Genomic DNA, 27,681 nt, shown 5'->3' with positions numbered 1-27,681 from the left:
GATACCTTTGCAAAACTGCCACCTCGAGCCAACTCCATGAAGCAAAGAAACAAATAAAATTTTTTTTTAAACCATTCTTTATAGGAATGATATTGATATATGAGTACATAGATACGTAAATTATAATAAGATTACTTATAAATTCCTCGGTGATTGCATTATTTTAAAAACTAGTCATTTATTTAGTTTGCAACTTCACACAGTTGATCAGAGTATTAGAGGCTATATTTTCACAAAATTTCAGCCAAATTGACCGAACGGCTATTACCGATCATTTTGTGCGGGGTTCTTTAAAAAATATATATTTTTAGCTAATAGAGGAGCTGGTAAAAATGTTATTCTTAGGGGTGACGGGGTGACATAATCAAATAAATACTTAAATAAGACAAATAAATATTAGAAATTTTTACACAAATTGGCTTAGCCCCACAGTAAGCTCAAGAAAGCTTGACTGATTGTGTTATGGATAATCAGACAACTGTATAAATGAAAATAGTTAACTGAAATTAATAACAATCGTACACATATCGTACTCATTTTGTCAACAAGATTGAACACCCGTTTTACGAAATTAATATTTAAAATGACACTCATTAACTTGAGTAAGTAGGTGCCTATCTAAACGCTTGCTTAGATAAATTAACAGCCTCCAAAGTATAATCAGGACGCCAATGTTTACCCATTACTAAATTGCTTGCGTTCAAGTATTTTCTTGAAACAGTTGCCATCTCAACATAATATATTCAAAACCGCGGGTCCCTGTTTCTAACTACATAGAACGTTGCGTTGTTTAATTAAAGTTAATGAGGGTTGTTCAGTTCACATGTTCATTGTACCAATGTGCCTGTGTTCTGCACAGTTCATTTGTGTTGTGCCTATTTTTGGATAGCTTACCGAAAAGTCCATCGAAAAGTTTTTTGAGAAGTAGTGTAAATATGAAAGACTGTGAAAACGACTTTTATTGTAATGTAGTAATATAAAAAAAACTGCTTAAATATTAGTAAAACCTCTTTAGGTAGGTAATTGACATGGCACCAATAATGAGATATATAAACCGTCGTCGTCGATATTACAATTCTGTCATACTATGACATGTTTTGAAGGCCCCTTACCATACTGTTACAGTACGCAATTTATTACAGTGCTTGTCTATTTCTGGACAGGGAACAGTCTAAATGTTGCTCTAACGTCGAGCAGGCTTGCCAGGCATTTGATTATGAAAAGCTTTTAAATCACTTACGGATTGTAACAGACTTGTTGTTTACTGTCTAGCTAGTGTTCCCGTCGACGGCCTAGCGTAGCCGCTGTCACACCGTCTTACTATATTCTAGCTCCCCTATTCATAAATCTTAGCAATGTCTTACAAACCACTGTTACATTTTTGTCCCATTCGACAAAGAGAAATGTCAATATGACGGATAGGGACAAACAATTTATGGAGGGTAGAGATAAGGAGAAAACTCTCTTAAACTGATTATATTTTCAAGGAACAACATACTAACGGCGCGTTTCTGGAAATGATATAGAGATTCACTAGATATTAAATAGTAAAGATATTTGACGTTCCACGGCAAAAGGTACCATTGCTCCGGCTGAATATTAATAATAGCGTAAGCGCCGGCCACCATAAGGTACCTTTTGCCGTGGAACGTCACATATCTTTACTATTTCATATCTAGTGAATCTCTAATTCATTCCCCGAATCGCGCCGTAAAACATGTTGGCACGTGATCAAAGTTAAATCTAGATAGCTTTACAGGAAATCCAGCCCAGCACACGTTATGCACACTTTTAACATTCCATTAAGTAAAGGCTTTACGACACTGTGTGATACAAGCCGACTCTTGGCGGCCCGCCAGCCTCGGAGTGGTTACCCCGTACACTATTACACGAAAGGTATTGCTGAGCACCCTTCACGAGATTCCCTAGCCTTTCGGCTTCGGCTTTCAATTCGCATCCTCAAAGACTTATCTCCACTTAATCTCGAGCCAATTGCTCGTCTTTTTGCTCCGAGGGTTTTTGTCGTTGTAATTAAAAGAGGTTGGTTATTTATGGGTCAAGTTTATTGCTTTAGTTTCTCTGAGAACGGTGGAAAGTAAGTAGTGTCCTAAGACTTGGTAAAAAAGTAAATATTTATATATCATCCCTTTCTTTGTTTCGCTGTTTTTGTATATATCTTTTATCTCATATTGCAGATCATAATATTATGTAACTGCTACAAGTTAATTTAGGTTATTCTTTAACATTTGGGAAACATTTTTTGACCTAGATGATGTTATTGCCATTTGCCACATTGAATTAAATCAGAGAAAGTTAAAAACAATAAATGGGTCAAACAGTTTACAAAAAAGGGTCACTTATGTAGACAAAAAAAAGTTAATAATGCATACATTACGCATCTAAGACCAAGAGAAGGATTTTTTTTTAAATGAGTTTAAGTCAATTTAATCAGGTTTTTAACTAAAAAGGGCTCGTATCCTTAAACACGGATCCGTGTGTGGGAATTTTAATCTATTGTTTGAAATGTCACTTTTTCAATGATCATATTTAAGTAACAGGGAGCATAGGAAGGGTTAAAGGGCCATTTCAACTATAATTATTGTAGTTGTCAACCTAGAACAGTTAGCGACGATTAAGTAGTTAAGTACTTGTTGGACGCTCTACAAGTGGGCGCGAGATTTGCCTCGACGACAAATTGTCGTAGTTAGTTCCGAACTAAACTACTTCAACTACGTGCTTGTAAAAAGACTAGTTAGTTGACAAATACTGGTATAAACTCTGAGTGATACTAGACTAGGTCAAGTGTAGTACAAAATCAGGAACACGAAAACGAATTTTAGTTAGAGAGCTACTTAAATCTGGGTCAAATATTTTCAGCACCAAATATACAGGAGCGGCCAAATTTCTCAAATATATCGTAACACACCTTTGTTACCATAGAAATTAGGACTTTAACCATCACTATTTATTTGATGATAACTTTATGTAGGTTCGTACCAAGCTTAAATTATTTTTTGTCGGTTAGCTATAGTTTATAAAACTGCAAGTAGTTTATTGATTACGGTATATGCAGTGACAATATTAACGAAGAAATAACACGCATATTATATTTAACTGACATAAAACTAGAAAGAAATATTGTTTGATAACTGCCTAGTGTATAAAGATAGCTACGTTTAGCAATAAATTCTTATATAAATTTGGCGTAAGTATGTGTCATATAAATATCCTGAAATTTGCGTTTCACTTGAAATTTGGCTATATTAAAGGAAGCCGGGCCGTCTTGGCTTGGTTATAAGCTATAAATAAGCATTCAGGCAACGCGTTCACAATGCCCCACGAATAATAATGTAGAACGCATGAATTATGTCACTCATGCGCTGGCGTTCGTGAATATTATATTGTTGTTATACGATAACTGTCATCGCAAGTGCGAATGTGTTAACATCAGACTATGGAGGCAGGGGGGCGCTTTCTCGTGGGGTTCGAAACGGAGTTCTACGAGTTGTAAATTATCTCAAAGTACCTTGGAATTAAATGCTTATGTTTTATTGTACAGGTAGTGTTAAAATACTTGTACGATATACTCAGAGACAGTAAGCAGGTAGTCGTCTTTCGCTTTACATTATCCATTTGAGTACTTAGCATGTACTTGCTAACTCGTCCTGAACAAGATTTCATGACTGTGAAGGGAAAGTGTTCAAGTTAAGTACATTGTGTTTTAAATTCTGTAATCGTGTATTTTTAACTAATTTAGTTTGTATTATTAACTGTGTTCTTGGTACTGATGATAAACTGAGATTTTATTTTATAATTATTTTAGTAGGTAGTTAAAAATTAATACCAAAGCATTTGCCATTCCTTAATTTTCATAAACATGCGCTGTTCGGCCAATAAATAGAATACAAAAATATCGTTCATTAAAAAACAATTGTTTATTCGTCGAACAGCGTTACCCAGTTGAAAACCTTTTAAATAAATAAAAATGGTTGCACTTTCAATAATCATAACTTTTTCTTTTTATTAAATAAACCGACTAATTTTTATTTTTGAAATCAGTGACAACAAAGTAGGAGGTTTGCCCGAATGACGATTGGTACTCGAACCATTTTTCTCTTTTTTTTTAAAGAGTAACAATCGTCCGCGTGGATTCACACTCCTACTCAGTGTTGCCACACCTAAATAATATTAAAAGTACATGGCACGCTAGTCGCTGATTTGAGACACCACAATCGTCGTCTCGCTTGTCAGACCTCCTTTGATAATGTTCAGTAAATGGCAACATTTCACAACGCGTCCTTTGACAGTTTCGCAGTGGAAACCATGAAAGAACGATTGATGTGCCGTTTAGTCTATGGTCTGGTGGAGCGAGAGGATGATTCCTGTCGGTATCAGTGATAAATGAGTGTTTTTAAATTAACATTTTATTTATCGCTGTCGGCAGCATATAAATGGTCCCCGATGAAACCGAAGCACTATAAATTTAATACTAAACACTATAAATACTAAACTATTTTATACACCTTTTAAGATCTAGTACACACATTAGATTAGATGATAAAATATATTTTATGTATAAATTAAATGGCTCCATTCACCTTTCTTTAGCAATTTTATAGCATACCTACTTATACTTATTATAAACGCTTGATTTTTTAATTTACCTACGTAACGTTTTGGCCTAATTTCAATAAGCACAATTAACGCCCGCACACCTTCTAAATAATGAAAAAATATAAAACCAAGAATCCTTACAAAGGCTTCTCTTATAAAAGGGCTTATTGAAATTTAAAGAGCCCTTTTATTCATTAAAGAAAGCTTTTAAGTATTTGTTTCGGATTGAAAAGGGTCGATGAAGGATCGTGGACTTAGTTCAAAATTTATTATTGGAGCGAGATAAATATTTTTTTCTAGCTAAAAAACTAAGTACCTACAAGAAAACAAATCTTAATCAGGAAGGTTATCATGGTCGTATTTTTATCACATGTCATTCCATGCGTCACTTTCGCACTTACATATTTGTTGGAACGTGACAGGCATGGCGACAAATGATAAACAGCCGACCATCTTAGCCCTACAGATAGATGGGAAACATGACACAGAAACACTCACAATCGGCGTTTTGTTGAAAAATAATCTGTTTTTCAATGTATACCATTGTTTGTTAGTGCTGATGAGGGTTTTGACGGGACCTACCAGACCAATGTGGTGGTCAGAAACAACGGCAGTTGCCTGTACGTGCCCCCGGGCATTTTCAAGAGCACATGCAAGATAGACATCACGTGGTTCCCCTTCGACGACCAACACTGTGACATGAAGTTCGGTAGCTGGACCTACGATGGCAACCAGGTATAGAATAGTGAGCAACACTTTAGCTGCGTCGACCGTGCGTTTGCGCGTCTACTCGAAACCATTCCGATCGAGTCCATACGCAAACGTTTGTATTGCGATTACCCCAATCTTTTCTTTACGTGCCGCAGCTAAAGCGTTATCAGCTGCTGTTGCATTCTATAGAAATTAAGCACTTTCAATTAAAATAGTTTAAAAAACGGGTGTAACAGCAGTCTTTTGTTAAGGCTAAGATAGGATATAAAGTAGGGCTGATAATGAAGGGAACCATGTGAGAAACCAGACGGATGTTGGATATCCCAAACGTTTTGTATGTACTATTTTGCATGGAGCAAAAACTTCACACGAAGCACTTCTTACAAGCGATTATATTGAGAGATTTCAACTGCCATACGGATAACCAGTAAAAGATATAAACCATATTCAGTTACTTACGATTGTAGCACATTCATGTTTTTAAGAGTTCTTGAACATGTGGCATAAAATTGAAGCAAACAACTTGTCTTGCTTTTCTGAAAATGTTGAAATGAACATAAATAGCAACTGCTTTCCATGACATACCTAAAAAACAACTATGTGCTGCTATGATAATTTATGGTCACATGCTTGCAACCTGACTTGTTACTGCTTATCTGTCATTTGAGTTTTGTTTATACCGTTTTGTTCCATCCGTACATGATATCCATATGAGAAACTATTAATAAGAATTTATACATAAAAACTTTTATGTACTTACAACTGCACGATGTGGATCATTCATCACTGACATTATTTTGCGAACAGTTTCGGCATGGAATTGTTTACCTACATGTTATTAAGTATATTCTTTGTCCCCTGTATCCAATATTGATATTTGCGGTGTAGTCCGTATGGCAGTGTTTTAGTTATAATCTGTACTCTCTTAGCATGATTCTGCATCCCTTTAAATTAGTCTGTGTACCGTAGATGCACACTGTTCGAGGATCTCACATTCCCTATGAACCAGTGTCATGGGAGCTCCCTAAGCATGCAAATACGTGGTACATGAGGGTCTGGCATGGTTGGTTCCCGGATTACGCCCTTAGATAGTGCATCATAAGAGAATGTACGATATTTGGGACTTCACCATGTTTTGTTCTGACAGCTGGATCTGGTGCTTAAGGATGAGAATGGTGGCGATTTGTCCGACTTCATTACAAATGGAGAGTGGTATTTAATAGGTGAGTTTTGCAATGTTTTTACATTTTCTTTTTAAATACAGTACCTACATGTAAATTCACTTCTATCTTATTTTCATTTTAGTTAAAGTTCGTCGATGTTGATATGTAAAGTTTCAAATACTAATATAAACATTTTTTTTTATTCCACAGGAATGCCAGGAAAAAAGAACACGATAACATATGCGTGTTGTCCAGAGCCTTACGTGGATGTAACTTTCACCATAATGATAAGAAGAAGAACGTTATACTACTTCTTCAATCTTATAGTTCCATGTGTCCTTATCTCTTCGATGGCTCTCCTGGGCTTCACTCTTCCACCGGACTCTGGAGAAAAACTAACACTCGGTCAGTATCATTTCTAAAATTAGTTTAAAATGTAAACTTTCTTAGATAATGGGATTAGGTATAAAAATAGAATTTGCATGACAGTTCTCTGATATATTATAATTAATCATTCATGTTTAAGTTTATATAAAACTAGGCAACATAATTGCTCAAAGTTTTAATATGGACAAGAATAGAATAATATGGATACGAAATGGCCTAACAAAAAATGACTTAAGAGGCACGGGTACGGGATTAACGATAGCAAAAAATCAAAATACATTTTAGCAAGTGAACTGTCTTATTGATTTTTTGGCAAATGCCGACAGGTGTGACGATATTATTATCGTTGACCGTGTTTCTGAACCTCGTGGCGGAAAAGATGCCTTCGACATCGGACGCAGTGCCTCTAATAGGTATCGCACTGTAGGCACAAGTAACACTCGCAATCTGCTGCTGTCACTTTACCATTGCCTGATATATTTTACATAAAAACATATCGGCAGCAGTGTGCGTGAAAAATTAGATTGTGTTTAGGCTGTGATATGACTGTGTGTCTATGTTAGTACCCCTGACACTAGAACCCCAAGTGTGGTAAGTATAGGAGTAGATGTCATAATTGTGTTTCCAGCTCCACTTTTCGAGGAACAAGGCACATAGCACAGCGGTTGGATGGATTTGGAGAGTTGTGTATTGAAAGTGACTTTCGAGATATCACGCAAACTAAGCTAGACATGCAAGCTTGCACAAGATATCGGGGAGCTAGGATAAATGTAGGCTTAAGAGGCTTGATGATGCCCTGTGAGGATCGAGGGCCTCTGTAGGGTTGTTAACATTGTCTTTGATTGCAGGAGTCACTATTCTTCTCTCGCTGACGGTGTTCCTCAACCTGGTAGCCGAGACCCTGCCGCAGGTCTCCGACGCGATCCCCTTGTTAGGTACACTGCCCACACAACAACAATGCTGCCCCATCCTTCTGATCCTTGTTTTATTTCACTCTTCACGTCATGCCCCGTCACTTTGATTTCATTTCATTCTTCACATTTATTTCAATTTTATTAGCTATCATTTATTTAATTAATAAATTCGAATTAATAGTTATTTTAAAACATTACAAGAAGTTAATTACGTGCGTAAAGTTATGGTTTAAATCATTTTGTATCAAAGGTTGTTAAGATGTTTAATTAAGCTTCGATTACCGACATAAATGTCATTATCAATGTATTCTCCTATTTGTGCTTTGCTTTTGAACATCGCAATATATTTGGTGTTTCTAATTTGTGTTAAATGTTTGAATCCAGTATTTTTTTAGACTTCATTTTTTAAGTATTGTTGGAATCGATTTCGTGACATAGTATTTCCGATCGTTAGTCTTCTGTTTTTATTTCCTTACTTTGAAAAATAGGTACTAAATAGGTAAATAAAAAAAATATCGCAATAACCAGTGGCATGGCATGAAAGTTTGGAGTTGGTATATACGGATACTAAGGTAAGTAAATTGCACTACTTCTGAATTAAATGTTACACCTTTTGCCTTCTTTACACTTTCTTTACGTAATCGATTCCATGTCTCTCACATTAATGTTTTATATGTACTGGATGTTTAAAAATAAAAATCGACGGATGCAGTGTGCCGGATACTTGGAGGGTGGTAGTTTAAGAACCCTTCTAAACTCTCGTTTATCCTCTAACCGCCCAGAGACCTATAAAAAGGTCTCCTGTTCCATTCTAATTTGAACTTTGTGTTGACAAAATAAAATTTCATTTTGCTTGGCAAGGTTTGACGTATGGGCGGCTAGAGGTTATAATATATTAATATAAGGCCATAAGAGATTACTTAAACGCTAATTCTTAGTTTAAAAACAATTCTAAATGTTCTGCATGGTTTTTACTTAATTCTGTTTATGATTTTACTTGAGCTCCTGTACCGACAGCACACTTACAGGAATTCCCATTCTCGAGGTTTCTACGACATACCTCTAACGATATGTTCCATAGTTTTGTTTTTCATAGAATATTATATTGATCTTTACAGGTGTTACGATCCTCCTGTCGCAAACAGTTTTCTCCCTATTGGTGGGGCACGTTATCACAAAAACGTCAGAGGCCATCCCCCTGATAGGTGAGAAGGCCCACGCGTTTGATCAAAAAAGTTTAATGCTTTAATAACTTAATAAAAATATAATTAAAGTTCATAAACAGTGAACGCGTCTTGAGGTATATTTTCATATTGGTAATCAGATACAAAATATTCCTCTGACCGTTCTTTAAACACTTAAAACCAAATATAAAAGGAATGTATTGCTGCTTAAATTATTGGCTACAATAATAATATATATTTTTCCTGTAAACCTTTCTAAATTAAAAAAAAACTCCTGAGGTCTACAATCTTACGCTCGGCCTCACTTCAGATAGAACTGCACTAACGCGCTAAATCTTAAACTCTGTACCTCTCTCCAAGATTCTAGTTTAATTTATCTTCTTGTAATGTATTGAAATATTAAATTAATTTAAACTTAGCTTATTAGTTGCCCATAATTCATTTACATCTTAATTACTTTACATTTTTTCCCGATTTTCGGACTTAGTTGATGACTTATCGAGAATTGCATGTGGGTAATAAATTTTAATCAAGATCTAAAGCACAACTCTCCTTTTTAAAATAAATTGTTAATACGCTTTTGAGGATTGTCGCTTGTTTTCAAGGCAAGTTTAAATAAATAGTTTAAAGTTAAACGTCTACTAAAGCATCAAAGCGGATACGGGTTGCGAAGGTCCAGCCTCCAAGTACCGAACGACGGATTTCATCTTCTGGTCTGCCTCTGTCCTCTAAATAGATGGTCCTATTTCAAAACTCATTCATTCTTCCCTTTTGCATGTATTTTCTTTATGTCGAGACATTATTAAAGTGATTCATCGGCAAAAATTTCATAAGAATTAATGAACTTTTAGAAAAGGACCTCATACATGATTGGTACATTAACAAAGGCACACATAGATAATCTAAGATTCTGTTCTCAGTTCCTTTGATAATGTTCCAGCTTAATGTAGTTGCATACCTACTGTTATGCAAATCTAGATTTACATTTCTATAAACCATCTCTACCTTATTTAAGTTTTAATATTTTAACTTTGCCCGACAAATAAGTACACCGTAAAATTTATATCATGATATTCTAAACAATTTTATCCGTAGTTTAAAGCGTCTTTATTAAAATACCTAGAAAATGAAAATCTCGATTGGCGTAAAAGCTTGTTAAATGCATGTATGTAATGCTTTATTTAATTTAATTTATAAAACTATCTAACATCTGGCTTCGGCTTACTAAATAACTCCTAATTTAAAGTACTAACAATAAACACAAAATTTTTTTTAGCTAAGGAAGCTAAAATTAAAACGTGAAAATTATTTAGGTATTTAAGAGGAAAATTAATGATTATTGTTTAATTTACCATCTGAAAGACTCTTCTGATTGTAATAGCATGTTAAGATTTTGATCTGGATGTTTTACATATGATTTGTTAGTGTCAAAAGTGAGATTTCTGGATTTTTGCTATTATTACAATCACAATGCGTCTCTTATATGAGATTGAGTGAAGTTTGGTACCTACATTCAGCATCGAAACTGCAAGCGTTTTGTTATACCGGGTGTGGCCTGTAATATGAGCAAAAAATTAAAATGTAGGCTGTACTCCTCATACTGACCAACATTTGTTCAGCGACTTATAAAAATAACTTGTGGTTTGATTTTTTAATACACTTTAAAATTTATTCTAAGACGCAATGTATTGCGAATTTTGTTATGTTTAAGGCGTGACAAGCAACGTCAATCACAATGATATGGCGTCGCGATGGCGTCCATTGAAGATAATATTTATTTTGTATGAAAAATAGGGAGTCTAAATACTTCATAATTTTTAAAAGTTGTTCAACAAAAGTTTCACCGTTTGAGGAGTACAATCTATGTTTTAATTATTTGCTCGTGTTACAGGCCACACCCGGTATATTTTTCCTTCGTCCTTTTCTATAACTAATATTGAAAAAAAAAAATTTATATGTTAACGGTGTTTTCCAACACATGTTTATAAATGTCATCATTTCAATAGAAAATTTTGAAAAAACCTTTTGAATTAATTTAAATCTATTGGTAGATTAGTAAATAAACTAATTATAATATGGTTATCGACACTGCATGAATTAGTAAAAAGCATGACGTTGATGTCGGTAGTAGAATGTATCTATAAAGACGTTTAAATCCATACTAAATATTTAAATGTTATCTTAAACTCACAATGAGCGCATAATTTTCTTCTTGTGTTTATCCTTTCCCTGGTTACAACCATACTTATTGTGATTTATAATTTAGAGAATTCTTATGTCCTAAGAAGTGTTTTTGTGAATTAACATTTGACTAAAACTATGTAATTCATTCATGTCACTTTCTAGTGTAACTTTGGTATTTTGGTGCAATATTTTGCATTCTTCTTAGGGTGACTGCTTTTGCCCAGTACCTATATAGTGATTGGCCACTCTTAATAATAAGATTTGCAAGGAGTGGCCAATTTCTATATACTCGCCAATAACTATAGCAGGGTTTCTTTGTGTTATTTCGTAAAAACACTTCTATTTATGGCAGTTAGTCGATCATCAAACAATTTCCTTCAATTGACTTAAAAGCCCTTCAACGTGCACACTAGCGCCACAGCTAAATAATCGTCCCCCCTCCCCTTTTTTCAATATCTTTCGTTAAATTTAAATGATTATTTAGCTGTGGCGCTAGTGTGCACGTTGAAGGGCTCTTAATCAGTTTGGCTCATATTATATCTATCAAGTACTTTACATTTAAAATAAATTCAGTTTTTTACAGTTTATGTGTGATTGTTTGCTGTCGACAACTTATTATTAAATCCAGTGAATATTGATTAAAATTGACGGGATGTGCTGAATTTATTCCCAACTCCATATTGAGTATTTATTTTATTTCCCGACCCGTTCTGAGCACGTAACGTTATTTTAATGTGTCCCCTGATACTGTGAGGTCTCGATGAGTGATTTTACTCAAACCCTCGTGCATTTTAATAAGAGACACTGGAACTAAATAGTCTACGTAACTTTATGCAAGAATCAAATAACAACAAGCCCATTAAATTAAATTATTTAGCAGCTAAATAATTTAATTTAATGGGCTTGTTGTTATTGAGCTAAATTTTAGCTCATTCGATCGCTATAGAAACCTAGGGTGGGCTGTTTTAGATAAATAAATGTAAAATATGACGTCAGGTATTTAAGTTTTTACGCAAATATATCTACATATATTGCAAATGTTGTCGAAACAGCCCATCCTTAGATCCATATATCAAATTTGATTTGAACTAGGGTTACACTAAGAAAAGTCTGCAGCGATTTTGATAGCCCACGCAGTGCAAGTGTGTGTGTTATACGTCATAATTTCATAGAAGTTTGACTTATAAAATAACACTGGCACTGCGTGGGCTGTCAAAATCGCTGCAGGTTTTTCTTGGTCTAACTCTAATGACACTTCGGTAGTATGCGAAAGGGTCAATAGTTTTACAAATTGTCCTTATCGTGACAACGAGACTGTCACAGCGTAAGTCATTTTGACAGCATCTGTCAAAATGACTTACGGTTTTGTGACGCCGTGCGTTGTCGCGTGGATCCAAAGGACATGAAAGGTGTATTCATATTTGTAAAATAATTTAGAAAATTTGATTTATGACACGACATTCGCCCTTATTCATGAGCGCTTGAACTCAACTAAGGTCACAATCAGATCATTAAATTAATAAAGCTGAATATACCTTTGTTAGTACAGTAGGTCAGAGTTAGTGAGATTTTTGGTGGGATCGTTTGTTGGGATGTGTAACAGTGCCCTTATGTTCAGGGACGTATTTCAACTGCATAATGTTCATGGTGGCGTCGTCGGTGGTGCTAACTGTCGTGGTGCTGAACTACCACCACCGCACCGCCGACATACACGAGATGCCACAGTGGGTGAGTCCGCTTAGCTTATCGTTGTAGAACGAGCGATAGATAGCCGGTCGTAGTTCTAGGATCATGTTCATTCATGTTGTTTAATTGTTGTTACCATGACCACGATGCAGTCGAAATTAGTGATGCGCATTTTTTGGCAATATTGTTCAAGTGAATTCTTGGCAATGGTCTTGGAAATATTGCCGATCTAATCTGGCCCATCAAACATTCCTAGTTTGGACATAGTTTATCATGCTTAGGAATTATACGTAAGTTCAATATTGCTAAAAAATTGCAGCGAGTATTTTAGAACGTCCCAACGTCACACTTTTAAGTATAATTTGAGAGCTAACGCTAGGATTTAGCCACTCGCTGATGGTCTATTATGTGCAGGGACATATTTTAACTGCATCATGTTTATGGTGGCGTCTTCGGTGGTACTGACCGTCGTGGTCATTAACTATCACCATCGTACCGCTGATATGTACGAGATGCCTCAATGGGTGAGTAATTGTTTCAGCTTATCCGTGTGTAGAAAATACGGCATATAAGCCGAAAGTAGTAGCTTGTATTCGTTTAGAGTTTAGAATCTAGTTGCAGATGTGCACTGTGAGCTCTATTGTGCTACCATGTCCACGATGCAGTCAAGACCTTTTTTCCTGGGAATTATTGCCCAAAAGTTGCCTGCTTGCAATATTCCGAAAATAATATCACCACAAGCTAATGATGGCAAAATCAACAATCTTGCCAAGAATTGGCCCTGGGAAATATTGCCTAAACGGTAATTCTGCTTGTAATACTTATTACTAAACTATAAATATATCACCACAGCACTTAAAAATGGCAAAATTAACACGAATAAGAACCTAAAGCACATAGTAGAAACACGTCCACAAAAAACATAAAAGCACTGCCACACATCTTGAGCAAGGATCCAAAGCGAGGGTGGCCCTCGTTCAACGGTCTCTTGTACACAGGAACGTACTTTAACTGGATCATGTTTATGGTCGCGTCGTCCGTCGTTCTGACCGTCGTGGTGATAAACTACCATCACCGCTCCGCTGATATGTACGAGATGCCGAAGTGGGTGAGTAAGATATATCCCCAGATATAACGACGCGGAATCGGCAAAAGCCGATAGGAAAAAGCTTTATGTCAGCGAAAAAGCCGTTCGATGTGTCATCAGGCACCGGCCGATGCGAGCCGAGCCGATTGACGACTTTTTCGCTCTTATTGCGCAGATATAAAGCTTTTTCCTATCGGCTTTTGCCGATTCCGCGTTGACATATGTTGGGAAACCTGCTTTGCTTAGCTTTATGTGTATTGTATAGTAGATAGTGTTTAGAAATTAGTTTGTTGATTAACTTATACACTTGGGATTTAAATATTGAACAACTCTTGGTCTCAAACAAGTTTTAAGGTAAAAGGATTTTTGGTTGTAATATGAATTCAAAGATCAAATCACGAGTTAAAATTAAACGCATAACGATGCGGAAAAGCTCAGGAATAGAACCCTGGGGGCTTATTGCCAACGATTAAATTCATGTAACTCCATCTCTGTCATTTCAATATAGTTAGAGCGGTGGAAATGGATAAAGACGAAATTTCAAAGTTCGCGGTAGCCCTCCAAGGACCTCTTGAGATTCGGTCGAGTGCGTCGAGTGCGTGTAATTTTTCCTCGTGTTTTGATCTTTGTATACATGATAAAGCAGAAATTCGAGCGCGTTTTCAAGTATAATGTGGAATTTGGGGCAAAATCATATATAGTTGGTCAAGCAGATCTTGTCGGTGGAAAAAGGCGGCAAATTTGAAAAATGTAGGCGCGAAGGGATATCGTCTCATAGAAAATTTGAATTTCGCGCCTTTTTCTACTGCCAAGATTTGCTTGACCATCTATATAAATAAATTAATAAATACATCTTACATAGATCAACCTAGCCACAAACTAGGCAAAGTTTATTCTATGGGTGAAATTTAACAAAATGATTAATTGGTACATATCTAGATTATCTAGGTAGTTGAGTACAAGCAACTTAATTTATTAATTATTATTGTCAATTACTCTTAATAGTGCAATTGAGAGTAAAGTATCAAAAATTTAATTATTAAATATAATTGTGTATGAAAATAATATACTTAAATTTGAGCAATAAAATAAATCTTTAATTTTAAACTCTATAATAAGATTCATCCGGTGTAATGTTAATATCACATTCACGAATGCGAGCTAAATAAATTAAATATTTTCCAAAACGGTCCTTTCTCATTAAACTCATTAATATTGCGAATAACATTATTTATCCATTTCCAATACATGCTTTATCCATTTGTACTGAGTACTTATAATTACTGAGGTCACAGCTGCTTTTCGATAATCGAATTATATTATTTATAACAAAAGGAGAAGCAAATAAACAGGAGCTCACCTGGGGCCCATTTCTTGAATGGTATAACATTAATAGCCTACGAACTGCCAAGTCGTATAGGTTACCATGGAAACACACTAATAATACCTATTCAACTAATACCATTTCCCAATGTTTAATTTGTATTATAATTAGCTTAATTTTAAACGTGTATTTTAGAGAGAGCGAAAGACTTGACTTTCAAGTGAAATTGTTTACGTCTTGATATGACGTCTCAAACTGAAGTTTATTGTTTTTGTTTACGTAAGAATGTTTGTTTGATCGAATTACTTGACCCCTATTCGACAAGCGACGTTTGACGTATCGTGTTGATCTCCCGTTGATGTGGGAAAAATCATAAGTTCTCGAATACGTACAATGTCAAAATTTGACATTAACAATCCACAGTTAGGGTGACAAGCAAACCAAACCGAACCACCCTTACTTTAAAGTTGAGTTTTGGTTGTACCAAATGATATTATCCACCGTTGATGGAATCATCACTCAGTATGCAATAAAATCAACTATTGATTTGACGTGGATGCGAAATCTGACAGTTGTACGTGTCGAATTTGGCCCCTTTTCCACCTTCCAGCTTGAAATACTTGTGTTTCATTTGTTCGCTACTAATAATTATTATTTGAATATTAAAAAGTATAACTTATCATAGTAAGTTGTGAAATAACAGTCTGCATAGGTATTAGTTCAATCATTCTGATATTAGGTACCTATAACTCTCATTAAGGGAGTCTGATGATATTTGAGAATGTTAAGATGTGATTGAGTTTTGAGACCACAGAAATTGATTAGTTTAACTGGGCACTCGGATATCCAAATATCAAAATATAAACCGTGACAGTTTGACAGTATCAAGCTTGATTTGTCCCAGATAAAATCCGTACTCCTACAATGGCTGCCATGGATACTGCGGATGTCGAGGCCGGGCAAGAAGATCACCCGCAAAACCATCATGCTGTCCAACCGGATGCGTGAGCTGGAGCTGAAGGAGCGCTCGTCGAAGTCACTGCTGGCCAACGTGCTGGATATAGATGATGACTTCCGGCACGGCCCGCCAGCGCCTAACAGTACGGCGTCGACGGGGAACCTCGGGCCAGGGTAAGATGCTTATTAATGACTTAAGGATGACTCGTGCTATGACAGAGTCTGGGTTGAGGCGTTTTCGTTTTCTATTATCAGTAATAAGCAAAGAGAATTTGAAATAGAGAGTTACTGTTATGTTAAATTACGTAGCTACAGTACATTACTGCCATCTTTCAACAGACGTTTAAAACTGTTAGAACGCCATTTGAATTTGATCTTTATTCTTTCACTGATATGTGTGAACTTGTTAAATATAATATCAACGCCATCTACTCGAGAGTAGGCTGAAGGTTATGAACTTATGACGCCATCGCTCGAAAAGATTGCATAATAACTTTGGCCTATAGTTGAGTAGGTGGCGTTAATATTAATATTTAATAAGTTAACACGTATCAATGAAAGAATAAGGATCAAAGTCAAATGGCGCTCTAACAGTTTTATATTCTGTCGAAAGATGGCAGTGGCTACATAATTTACTTTGACAATCCATCTCTATACGCTCTATTCTCTTTGGTATAATAAGTGATGCTTTCTATAGAAAACGAAGTGTTGGACGCCTCGGCGCGGACCCGGACCGATCTAACGTGAACCATCATTTATTATTTCTCTTTAGTTGACGATACTTCCTTGTACAGTCACCACACGGGATTGTTATGCCATTTAGGGTTCTTGCTAAATTGAAAATTCTATTGCGTAAGTATTGAACAACCAATTTAGCTAGAACCCTAAATGGCGCAACAATCGCAGAGCGTGATGGTACGTATGGGCCAGGCAGGACCATCTGTACTGAGTCGTCATAGGGTTAGTGATACATATATTTAGGTTTTTCTTGATTGTCCGTCGTGATTTTCTACAGAAATACCACAGTAAGGTTGTCTGTATCTAGGAAGCCAAAATAGCGAATGTTTGATATAAATCCTCCAAAGACTATGTTGTTTTCATAATGATCGCGTCCATCCAGCTTAAGCTTAATATTACATTTTTCGTACTTTTAATTTTACTTGCATCTATTACTACTTGTTCTCTGTTTGGCCCGAGGGTTAACTGGTAGAGAATGCCTTCTGGCAATAAGTTCGCCATTTGTACAATTTTTACTATGCAATAAAGTTTAAATAAATAAATAAATCCAGAGATTACCAGAGTAAACTTACCATTTCAATAGATTGTCGGTTTATCTTGAGGTTTAAGCAGATTTTATTATCTTAGCCACAGTGAGACTTCTCTTAGCCATGGGCTCACTGCCAAATATAGGCCTCCCCCTAATAATTAAAACTTCAACTGTTTCGTTCCATAGCCAAATAACACCAACCCGTTAAAAACATTGTTTAAAAGCATTTGATAGTTACTTAATACTATTTAAAGCTTACAGTTTACACATCGTCAGTAAGAATAAAAGCTTAAGCCCATAAATTTGCCAGCATTAAAGGCGTTATTAAAATACCACTTACCGCGCTAAGCCCCATTTACGCCAAACGTCTATACGACCTTCATAAGCCTGATTTACAGAGACTCTATACAGCTAGTTGGGCCTAAATCACTCGCGTAATCACGCTTAAAGCGCCGAGGCAATTCGTATTTTAGTTAAAACGCAACCTCATCAACGAGCTATTTTACTAAGCACACAAATTAACATACAGGTACTTAAGTAGGTGGCATAGATTACGTCGTATAGACTCCGTACTAAGGATAGTGTGAAGCGAAGATACGCGGTCATCTAACACATTTAGGTGATGTGCTGATGTGATACATGTAATGAAGATATTATTGTTAAATGCACTACTTTGCACACACACACTATAATAGGTACTCTACATATGTATACACCTACCTACTTGGGTGCTCAATTGTGCAGATGTATTCTATTTAATCATGCACTGTTAGTAAATTTTGGTTACAATTCGGAAAATCGCGGGGCACTATTGGATGAGACTAGCCCAGGACCCGGATAAGTGGCGTACACGAAGAGAGGCATAAACCTCTCATCATCATTCATCATTCTAGCCTGCAGTCGCCTACTAAACCCTATGCTCAGCATAGAATGATGATGAGTATTGCAGCGCCTATGTGTGTGGTGACCATGCGTAGTCTCATATGTTGTAATACACACATAAAAACGAAAGTAGTGTCTTTTGTAGGTATCCGACAGCAAATTATCATGTGTGATTCTGATTACCTATAAACATTCCTGACGCATATCTCCCGTACATAATATTGGGCCTTTTGTGTTATCTGTTGGAAACTGAAAAATCAGACGAGACTGATATGTACCTATACAGTATGTGTCTGACCATGGGGCTTTAATTCCAGGACTTGATTTTACTCGCTAAACTGAGCTACTTTTACTATGGGGCCAACCCTAAACTTTTTTGGCTTTTCCATAGAAAATGTAGAAATCTGATCAGCCAAATGTATAAAAATGTAAAAAAAAATTCGGCTTGGTGCCATAATAAAAGTAGCTCAGTTTAGCGAGTAGAATCGAGCCCTAGATTTAAAGCCCGATGGTCAGTAACACCCTGTATACGAACTTCTTATACGCCATTGTAGGCCAGTAATCTGTGGAAGGCACACGCCTCCCCGTGGGAAGGCAGACTTAAATCAGCGGCAAACGACTCAACTTCGAAGCTTTGTTAAGCTTACAAGTTACGTGACAGCCGCGACTTTTTGCTTTTAATTTACGAAACTGTTTCTAAATAATGAGGATCCCTATCTCCCGGGAACTTGCCTGAATGGTTTTAGCTGACTTTGGAACAGGAACGGAATTCTAAGTTTAAAATACAGGACTTGATATGTTATATGCGCATTCGCACCGATTTTTAGAATGAAATTAAGTACATATACTTTCTTATCAGGCAACAAATGGCCCTAAGATAAATAAATACTACAAACTATCATATATCAGGGCAAATCGAACGTGCACTAGGTATAGGCCAAAGGTATGGTCACAAAAGAGATAGGTACAGAAATCAATCTACATACAAAGCGCGCTCGAGCAACGCACACATAGACACTGCTCACGGACACGATATCTCGGACCAGTTGGGACCAGTGCGAGCGCGAGTGCCATCCGCTTGAGACACGCGTCTGTGAACTTTTTTGTGCAATAATGGAGAAACAAAACAAAAAGTTATTATAACTGTACAGTGGACGGTTGTTTAAATTCAACATTAACCGGTGAATTGTCGTTTTTTAAGCTACCAGTGGTTTCAGAGAGAATGCGTATGCGAATTTATTACATTGTACATGAGAATGCGAATTTATTACACTTTAAAATATAATAATCGTGCATTTCGCCAATCTCGAAATCATTGCAAGATATTTTCTGTGGCAAATTTGTAATATAACAATGACATTAAAATTCAAATACCTATTTGAGTTATTAATGTTATTAATTTATATTTCCATTCTTCCCGTTTCATCCTCAACAATAAATCAAACAACTAGATACTAGATACGATACGATGGATACGAGTGCCACTACCACGATAGTTTTTTGTGCATAAGTCATAGTTCGCAACAATCGCAACCCTAGAGCGACCGCCGAGCGTAGGTATGAAAAGTAAAGTACATACATGTGATTGACTTCTGTACTTATCTGTTTTGTGGTATGGTGCAATCTTTTCGAGCGATGGCGTTATAACCTTCAGCCTACTCTCGAGTAGGTAGATGGCGTTAGTATTAATATTTTACAAGTTAACACATATCTATGCAAGAATAATGATCAAAGTCAAATGGCGTTCTAACAGTTTTAATCGTCTGTCGAAAGATGGCAGTAAAAGTACTGTAGCTACATAATTTACCATGACAGTAACAGAACTCTCTATTCCAAATTCTTGTTGCTCGAACTTATGGTAGGCGAAAGTGAGACGCACAGGCGAATGCAACGTGAGGACAAAATTACCTACCGTTGAGATAGGTATCATTTTGATGTCAAATGTAAATTAGAATTGTCCTCGAGCTCCCTTGGCCGCGCATTTTTTCTATAAAGTTTCCTGGGTAATTAGTAAAATGCGACATCAAAGTACCTAATATTACGGGCTAATCCGGATAACAGCGTTCATTAAGTTAATCTTGCTTGGCTCACTGCATAATTATGGTATAATCCTAACCACCAAGCTATTATTACAATTTGAACTATTAATTCCAGTACCTAATATCATAACATTATTCAGGTATTTATAAGTAGCGTTAAAATTGAGTTAGGAATGCAGTAGAGTTTGATACATGGTTTATTTATTTTGATTATCATTCGTTACATTCGTTCATAAAACCTAGTTAGTTTCTTCATTAACGGATTTTTTAAAACTTTGACTTTTATCGGCGTTAATTTAATACAATAGGTGGCCTCTAGCGGCCCAACAAGGAAAATTGGAAATCGAATTTGAATCATAGTATTAGAAAATGTTTAAAATCAAACGAAATAAAAAAAGCAATTCTATGCCATTTCATTATGATTTTAGTGTCATTAAAGGTATAGCCCGATATTTCCGAAAATAATTGAGGGCGCCACTGCCACATTTTTGACGTAAAATGCTTAAATATTACAGCAATTTAGTATGGGCTTTTTGTTACTATTTAATATTTATCGTAATATGATTTGTAGGTACTAGTATTAGGACATTGAACCCCAAGAGTTAACCTTATGTGATCTCCATAATGATTAGGAGCGCGTCTCTATCCCATTTAATCTTCCACTTTACATAGCTGCTAATACATTTAGTAAATATTTAATGTAAATTGTAATTACACGGGAGATTACATATAATCCTCGTCTTATTAAACTGTACCGGCGAAGTAGTTCATTCGCCTTGTCTTTATATTATAATTTAATGTGTCGTATCAAATGGTTAGGGAACGTACCCATACGGGACCCCCGTTTTAGGAGGGGGGTATGTTCGGCGTGGCGAGGAGGTAAAAATTTTGAATAATGATATGTTCCCTCACAGTGTAGGGTTTTACTTCTATAGTTCGTTTTTTTAGCATTAGAAAGAACTTGCAAGAAGGTAAGCGATCTTAACATGTCTTTTAATTGAAAAACGCTTTATAAAAATCAAAAACGATTACTTATGAAAGCAGAAGAATATAAATGATCGTATTAGATTCATAATTGTTACATATTTGCCGTAACTTATTTTTAAAATGTGTTTTTCAATTAAAAGACACATCAAGATTGTTTACCTTATTTCTAATGCTAAATAAAACGAACTATAGTTCTTGATTGATATATGGTTAACTTATATTTATTTCCCTTAATACAACTCTCTTCACTTCACACTACAAGTCTTCTTTATGGCAATACCTCACATACAAAAGAACAATAATATAATTTAAATACAGTAGTAAACAATGGTTTTTTAACCCACTATAGAGCTTCCATCATATTTGTTATATTGTCCTCGAGATTTCGGGGTTAGTCCTAATCAGATTGTATTATTACGGATCTCCAAAAGATCTCAGCTTGCCCGGGCCCGCTTGTGAATGTGAATATAATTGCTTGGTAGGTAATTACTGAACGTGTAAAAGATACTTTCGTAATGCAATGATAAATTAGATATCTTTTTATAAATAATGACGCTGATTATACTAAAGTAGAAAGTGAATTACTTTTTGATATACGAGTACAATTTTGTGCGGCAATTGGGTTGTTTACTCTGCAAAAAATAAATTATTTCACACCGTGCACGAAATGAAGCACCAGATAATTGGTAGAAAACCATGAATGAGTAGCAGTTATTTCATTATACAATTACTATTTAATAAATCGTAAAAAAAATTGTACAAAAGGCGAACTTAATGCCAGAAGGCATCGAAATCGTATTGAACTGTAAAACGTAGGTGAGCTTAGTTTTGATTTGACAGTTCTAAAAAAGAAGCTGATTTGACTAGTAGGAAAGTACCTAGCCAATTTTTCATTTTAACAGATACAAACTATTTAGGATTTCACTTGTATACACACCCTAGGTCTTTATGGAACAAATCATAAGTTCAAGCCTCATAAATTTGCTCTAATCACAACACAGGCCGTGACTTCCGAACTCCAATATTATTCTTACAAAAATATGTCCAATAAGAGAAATAAATAGCCAAAGAAGTCAGTAAATACGTATCCTGTTTGTGCGACCTGTTTTGATAGGGCTGTTGATATTGTTTATCCGAAGTTAAAATACCAACAAACCTACACTAGAGTTTTCCGAGTGTCGGCGTCTGATCAGCGCTATGGAAAATGGCGTCGCAGCGCAATTGCGCCAACATTGCGTTGAGACCCATAGAGTTAACTAGATGCCGACGTTCGGGAGATGCTATACTCTGTATCTTTAGGTACTTAAATAAAAGTAAACAAATAATTTGTACATTGTCGGGTAGTTATAACATTTATTGATTAACCAACCAAATACAAAATCACCTGGACCTGTCACTAAACGACTTGACTTTAACCTACATTTTGATCATGTAATGTTTTCATCTACCCTAAACTGGCTTAAGAAGCCATTTGACGGTAGATTTAGTTTAATCTTTTTTAAATGCCTATTGCTTAAAGATACAGACTATAGTGTAGGGTGACCCGTATAGGAGCATTCCACGGACTGTCTCGTACAAACGCATTTTATTTCCTGTGTTGCGACTTTTATTTGGGCATTTAAAGCAGGCGATTATTGTTCTCTGCATATTTTTGACCATTTGTCATAGAAAAGAAAACTCTTATACTTCCCTGCAAATCTTCAGAAAATACGCGTTAGGACGGGACAAACGGTACACAATTTCATGGAATGCTCCTACCCTACTTCAAAAATAAGTGACCTCTCAAGCTCCCCCAGATGCTCCATCTTCCGCACCGACTTCCGTCGCTCGTTCGTGCGTCCCTCGACGATGGAGGACGTTGGGGTCGGCCACCATCGGGAGCTGCACCTGATCCTGCGCGAGCTGCAGTTCATCACGGCGAGGATGAAGAAGGCGGACGAGGAGGCGGAGGTCATCAGCGATTGGAAGTTCGCGGCTATGGTTGTGGACAGGTTGGTGCAATTCTTAAGTAGATACATGAAATCGTTTGACAAACCCCTGGTAAATTATGTATATTCTATTAAACACACAAACAAAAGCTTGTTAGAATTAGATTAGGTGAGTTGTTCAACAGTTAACTACCCTTTTTCGAGCGGTCATATCTCACAAGTTTTCTATTTAAACAAATTATTGCGAACATTAATCGATAGACTGTTTAGTTGGATACAAATTCGCATTCAAAAAATTTTAATGTTCCTTATAGGTTTAATTTTATTATGCTTTTAGAAAAAAATGGACTTTGGCTAATAGTGTCCACCCTATAGGACAGTATTAACCTACTATATTTAAATTATGATCTTGGCAGAAACTGGGTTAATGAACTTACATCGTGCATCTACATTTCAAAATGGATAAATAGGAAAGCATTACATTGACATTCAGGGGTACCTAATGGATGTATACACAGGTCACTTGGTCCTGTTCATTATAAGTAGAACTCCACCCGACAAGGTGACAGTCCATTTCCAACGACAGCAGCTAGTGGTAATGGTAGTCCATTCATTTTACTATGGATATCGACAATTACTCCGACGCGTTCGTACTAGTAGTACAGCAGCACTACTAGTACGAACGCGTACTAGTAGTGCTGCTGCACTACAATTATTATGATCTGACTTGGCACGTTTTCCCACAGGTTTTGTCTGTTCGTGTTCAGCCTGTTCACGATCATCGCGACGGTGGCGGTGCTGCTGTCCGCGCCGCACATCATCGTACAGTGAGGCCGCATGCGCCCCACGCACCGAGAGAGAACTATGCTTAACGTAGACTACGATACCATGCGCCCCTATAGGCTGGTTTTAGTGTCACGCGGACCGTCTGTGCGGATCGCTCCGCGCCGCGAAATTGTATGAGATAGCTGTCCGCGCGGACGTCCGCGCGGAGCCGTCAGCTTTACTCTATAACGCTCCCTGAACTTAATACATATTGGTCCGGTGGGGAGCGATCCGCACGGACGGTCCGCGTGACACTAAAACCAGCCAATGGCCACTTTAGACGACGCAATAGGTCAATCTGACGACCTTGAGAATCTCATTCTGACCTATTACCGAACGCCTATTATTGTTACCCGTGGCGCAGTGGATACGTCTAATTTTAAAACTGTATAATATTGTATCTAAATACGTGGTTCAAGCGCACACGGTCCCTAAACCAAGTCGAAAGACGGTAAATATAAATAACATACGTTACGTAGTAAGTCCGACATAATTATAAAATGATTGTGATGTTGACTAGGATGTTATACAGATAAACGTTGACAATTATAATTTGTTAAAAATGTAATAATATTACTAATTAAAGGTAAAAGAGGTTTTAATGAATTGTTTTAAAGGAACGCTCGAAAGGGTTTGGCTCCGTGCGGAATAGATTTTTTTTCTAAAAATTTTTAATAAGCAATTTACGAAATATACAACTGATATTGAAGAATTTTACTGACAAATTATTTATTTAATACAGTTTAAATACATGCACAATCGACATATATATTTTGTATTGGCGTTTAAGATAGTTGTTAATTTTGGAATTGGGATCTTAGAGGCGAGAGGGAGGTCGCCCGCTCGGGTCGTAATCCTTTAAGCAAATGAGGGATCACAGATGATGACATTACCTTAGGGTAGTAAATAACGTGTATATAACATAAAGGATCAAATATTGGTAGACTCCACTTATGTATAATAACGTCGTTAAGGTTATGTTTTAAGATATAAATCTATGCGCGAGTACGCGTCACGAGCGACGCGACGCATATATCCGGGGTCTCAGTTCACTTATCTTAAATTTCCGTTGGAGCTCCAGGAATTGTTTAAGTCGTGGAATTGATACAAAATAAACAATTAACATGATGGAACCAAAGTAATGGTAGATAGTTAAAATTATCGTAAAACAAAAGCTTAAACTAAATGATAAATCATCAATTACATCTCAATTGTGTAAGTGAGCATAACCGCAGTATTAAGGACGTAGAAAAATTGGAACGTATTCTTTATTCGAGTTATTGAGCGTAAGCACGACACGAAATACTAGGAGCATTCTAGTGGTTATTTTATCTAGTCCCTTTAGCGACCCAACGAGCGCGGCAGCGACGCATTTGGTAAACGTTTATCAATAATGTACATAATAGTTATTCAATTATTAACGTGTGTATTTGTACATAATATCAAAAAATGCAGCTAAAATAAATGATATTAATTTTGGAACAGTTACTGGCACGAATTGCGAATTTATTGTAATTAACTAGTTTCAGCGCGAAAGGAAAAAAAAATGATTTATCTGTTTTGATAAGGTAAACGCCTGTCTTCACAGCAAACTCTGAACTCTCCGATAGGTATAGACCAACCGCTTAAATGACGCCTGCGCGGTGCGGGGATGACGGGGAGTGACGATTAAGGGCGGCGGGGAAGGTGCGGGTGCCGTACGCCTGCCGCCCGCACCTTCCCCGCCGCCCTTAGTCGTCCTACCCCGTCGCCCCCGTACCGCGCAGGCGAGGACTCATTTAAGCGGCCGGTCTATAGTGCCGTCGACCCGTGTACCTTATGCACTGCAGCGGTTGCAGCAACGCGCGCAGCAACAGCTCGCCACGCTCCCGTAGTGACCTATGCGCCCTCTAGCACGTATCGTAGCAACTAAACTATATCGTATAATAGTCGTATTATTTAATGAAAATAACACTAATTCACGTCTTAATCTATGTCCGTTCCTCAATTTCGCTCTTATAGATGTCGTGATAGCCTAGTGAATGTCGTGTCCCTTAATAAAAATAAGGCTATGGTTATAAAGGAAAATATGTTAAGGAAGCTCACTAGTTTAGAATAAAATTTTATGCATCTCGGTGTGTTCTTTCTAATACAATTTAAAATAAGAATACATTTTATGTTTATCATCGAACAACGTTAGTAGGGATAGTTGAATGGTTACTTGGTTTATTTGTGTTTGTTAATTACTTAATACCTAGTTAATGTTTAGCGAATATTTTAATGTACTTTAATATTGTTTTATAACTTTCACGTAGGATCAAATTTGTTCGATTAGTCCATTTTATATAAATATTTCAATATAGTTTTGAATTGATCGCGTGGTGCTCAACTAATATCATGAAAGCAAATTTTAACTCCGTATATTTGTTACAAAACTACAACATTTTAATTCTATATTAAGCTTATATAAGTAGTCCAATGTATCAAAATGTTTAAGTTAACCTTATACTTTTCAAAATTATGTTTGACTATCATAAATGATGTGTAAAAGTTTAACTGTACTTACCTACCTATTCTGTCGAAATTAATTAATAATAAGGAAAAATGAAATTGTAAAATTAATTGATATATATTTAATTAGATTTGTTAGTGCCAAAAAAATAGGGTTTATAAATGATAAATTAAGTTGGGTTATAGGGGTATAAATAAAGGATAACGTTGAGGATTTTATTGTAAAATAATAAAAAAACGAACTAGGGTCTTTGTTAACAAGTAAATTAACGTTAATGTTGTCGGGACATCGGGTCGCCACGACGGAGTATCAGCCAGTTTTAAAAGCTTATTTTGTTTAAAAAAATTATGAGGTTGTGAAACGATTATAATTCTTGTGGTCGCGACCCAATGTCTCATTAAAACAGAGTTAAGGACAGATTGTGGGAGTGGACTCGTAAATTTATGTAGCATCGTCTTAAATTAAGTAGGTACTGACGCTAAAAATAATCCACGTCAACTTGCTTTTGGATAAAAATAGGGACTTACATCCTCCATTGAATATTGATCAAGTTAAATTAAACGTTAATGAAATCAAACGCTAATTAAAAACACTTTTCATCTCCGAGCCTACTCTCGCAATAAGTCTTCGACTTAAATTTTAAACGCGAGTAGAAAATTTTCTACAAATAATAAATGCTATAAAAAAACGCCTGCTTTGGACCGGGTCACAACTAAACAAAAATGAACTGACGCACATTTTCATCTGCAGACTTTACAAGTTCTCTTTTTAAGTTTTAATGTTTTAAGCTCGACCGCCGAGGCATATTCATGGGAGAACTTTCAAGTTACGGGCAAAGTTTCTACGAGATTTGCCTTTCCATGTAGGTTTAATAGAAGTGTGGTAAACCTTGGAAGGAATTTTCTTTACGAGCTTTCCATCATATCAGACAACAAGTCAATATAAAGTAAGTTTTACAGCTCTTCGCAACTAATAACCTTCTTGACGCAAAATATACAAACTGAGGGCCTACTGCGAACCACGATCGACGTGTTGCCTCTATGTCGCACTT

General features: G+C 36.3%; 1 protein-coding gene across 8 annotated transcripts in view; it reads left to right on the top strand.

The window, feature by feature from the left end:
• LOC134680316 (neuronal acetylcholine receptor subunit alpha-7) overlaps positions 1-24,208 on the top strand; it is a 183,181-nt gene extending 158,973 nt beyond the window's left edge. For 3 of the 8 annotated variants that reach the window (XM_063539430.1, XM_063539427.1, XM_063539428.1), the window contains 8 exons: positions 5,169-5,349; positions 6,473-6,548; positions 6,699-6,893; positions 7,724-7,810; positions 12,776-12,885; positions 16,159-16,385; positions 23,183-23,377; positions 24,061-24,208. In XM_063539430.1, coding sequence (XP_063395500.1) covers positions 5,169-5,349; positions 6,473-6,548; positions 6,699-6,893; positions 7,724-7,810; positions 12,776-12,885; positions 16,159-16,385; positions 23,183-23,377; positions 24,061-24,145 — 1,156 coding nt within the window. In that variant the 3' untranslated portion in view covers positions 24,146-24,208. Of the gene's footprint in view, positions 1-5,168; positions 5,350-6,472; positions 6,549-6,698; positions 6,894-7,201; positions 7,289-7,723; positions 7,811-12,775; positions 12,886-13,841; positions 13,952-16,158; positions 16,386-23,173; positions 23,378-24,060 lie in introns of all 8 variants that reach the window. The other 5 variants (XM_063539429.1, XM_063539423.1, XM_063539424.1 and 2 more) reach the window with 3 other exon arrangements.
• Positions 24,209-27,681: the final 3,473 nt, after the last annotated feature.

This window comes from Cydia fagiglandana, chromosome 3 (genome assembly GCF_963556715.1).
Source record: "Cydia fagiglandana chromosome 3, ilCydFagi1.1, whole genome shotgun sequence".
Lineage (NCBI taxonomy): Eukaryota > Metazoa > Arthropoda > Insecta > Lepidoptera > Tortricidae > Cydia > Cydia fagiglandana.
The sequence above is the reverse complement of the archived record's forward strand: the minus strand, read 5'-3'. Positions and strand labels throughout refer to the sequence as shown.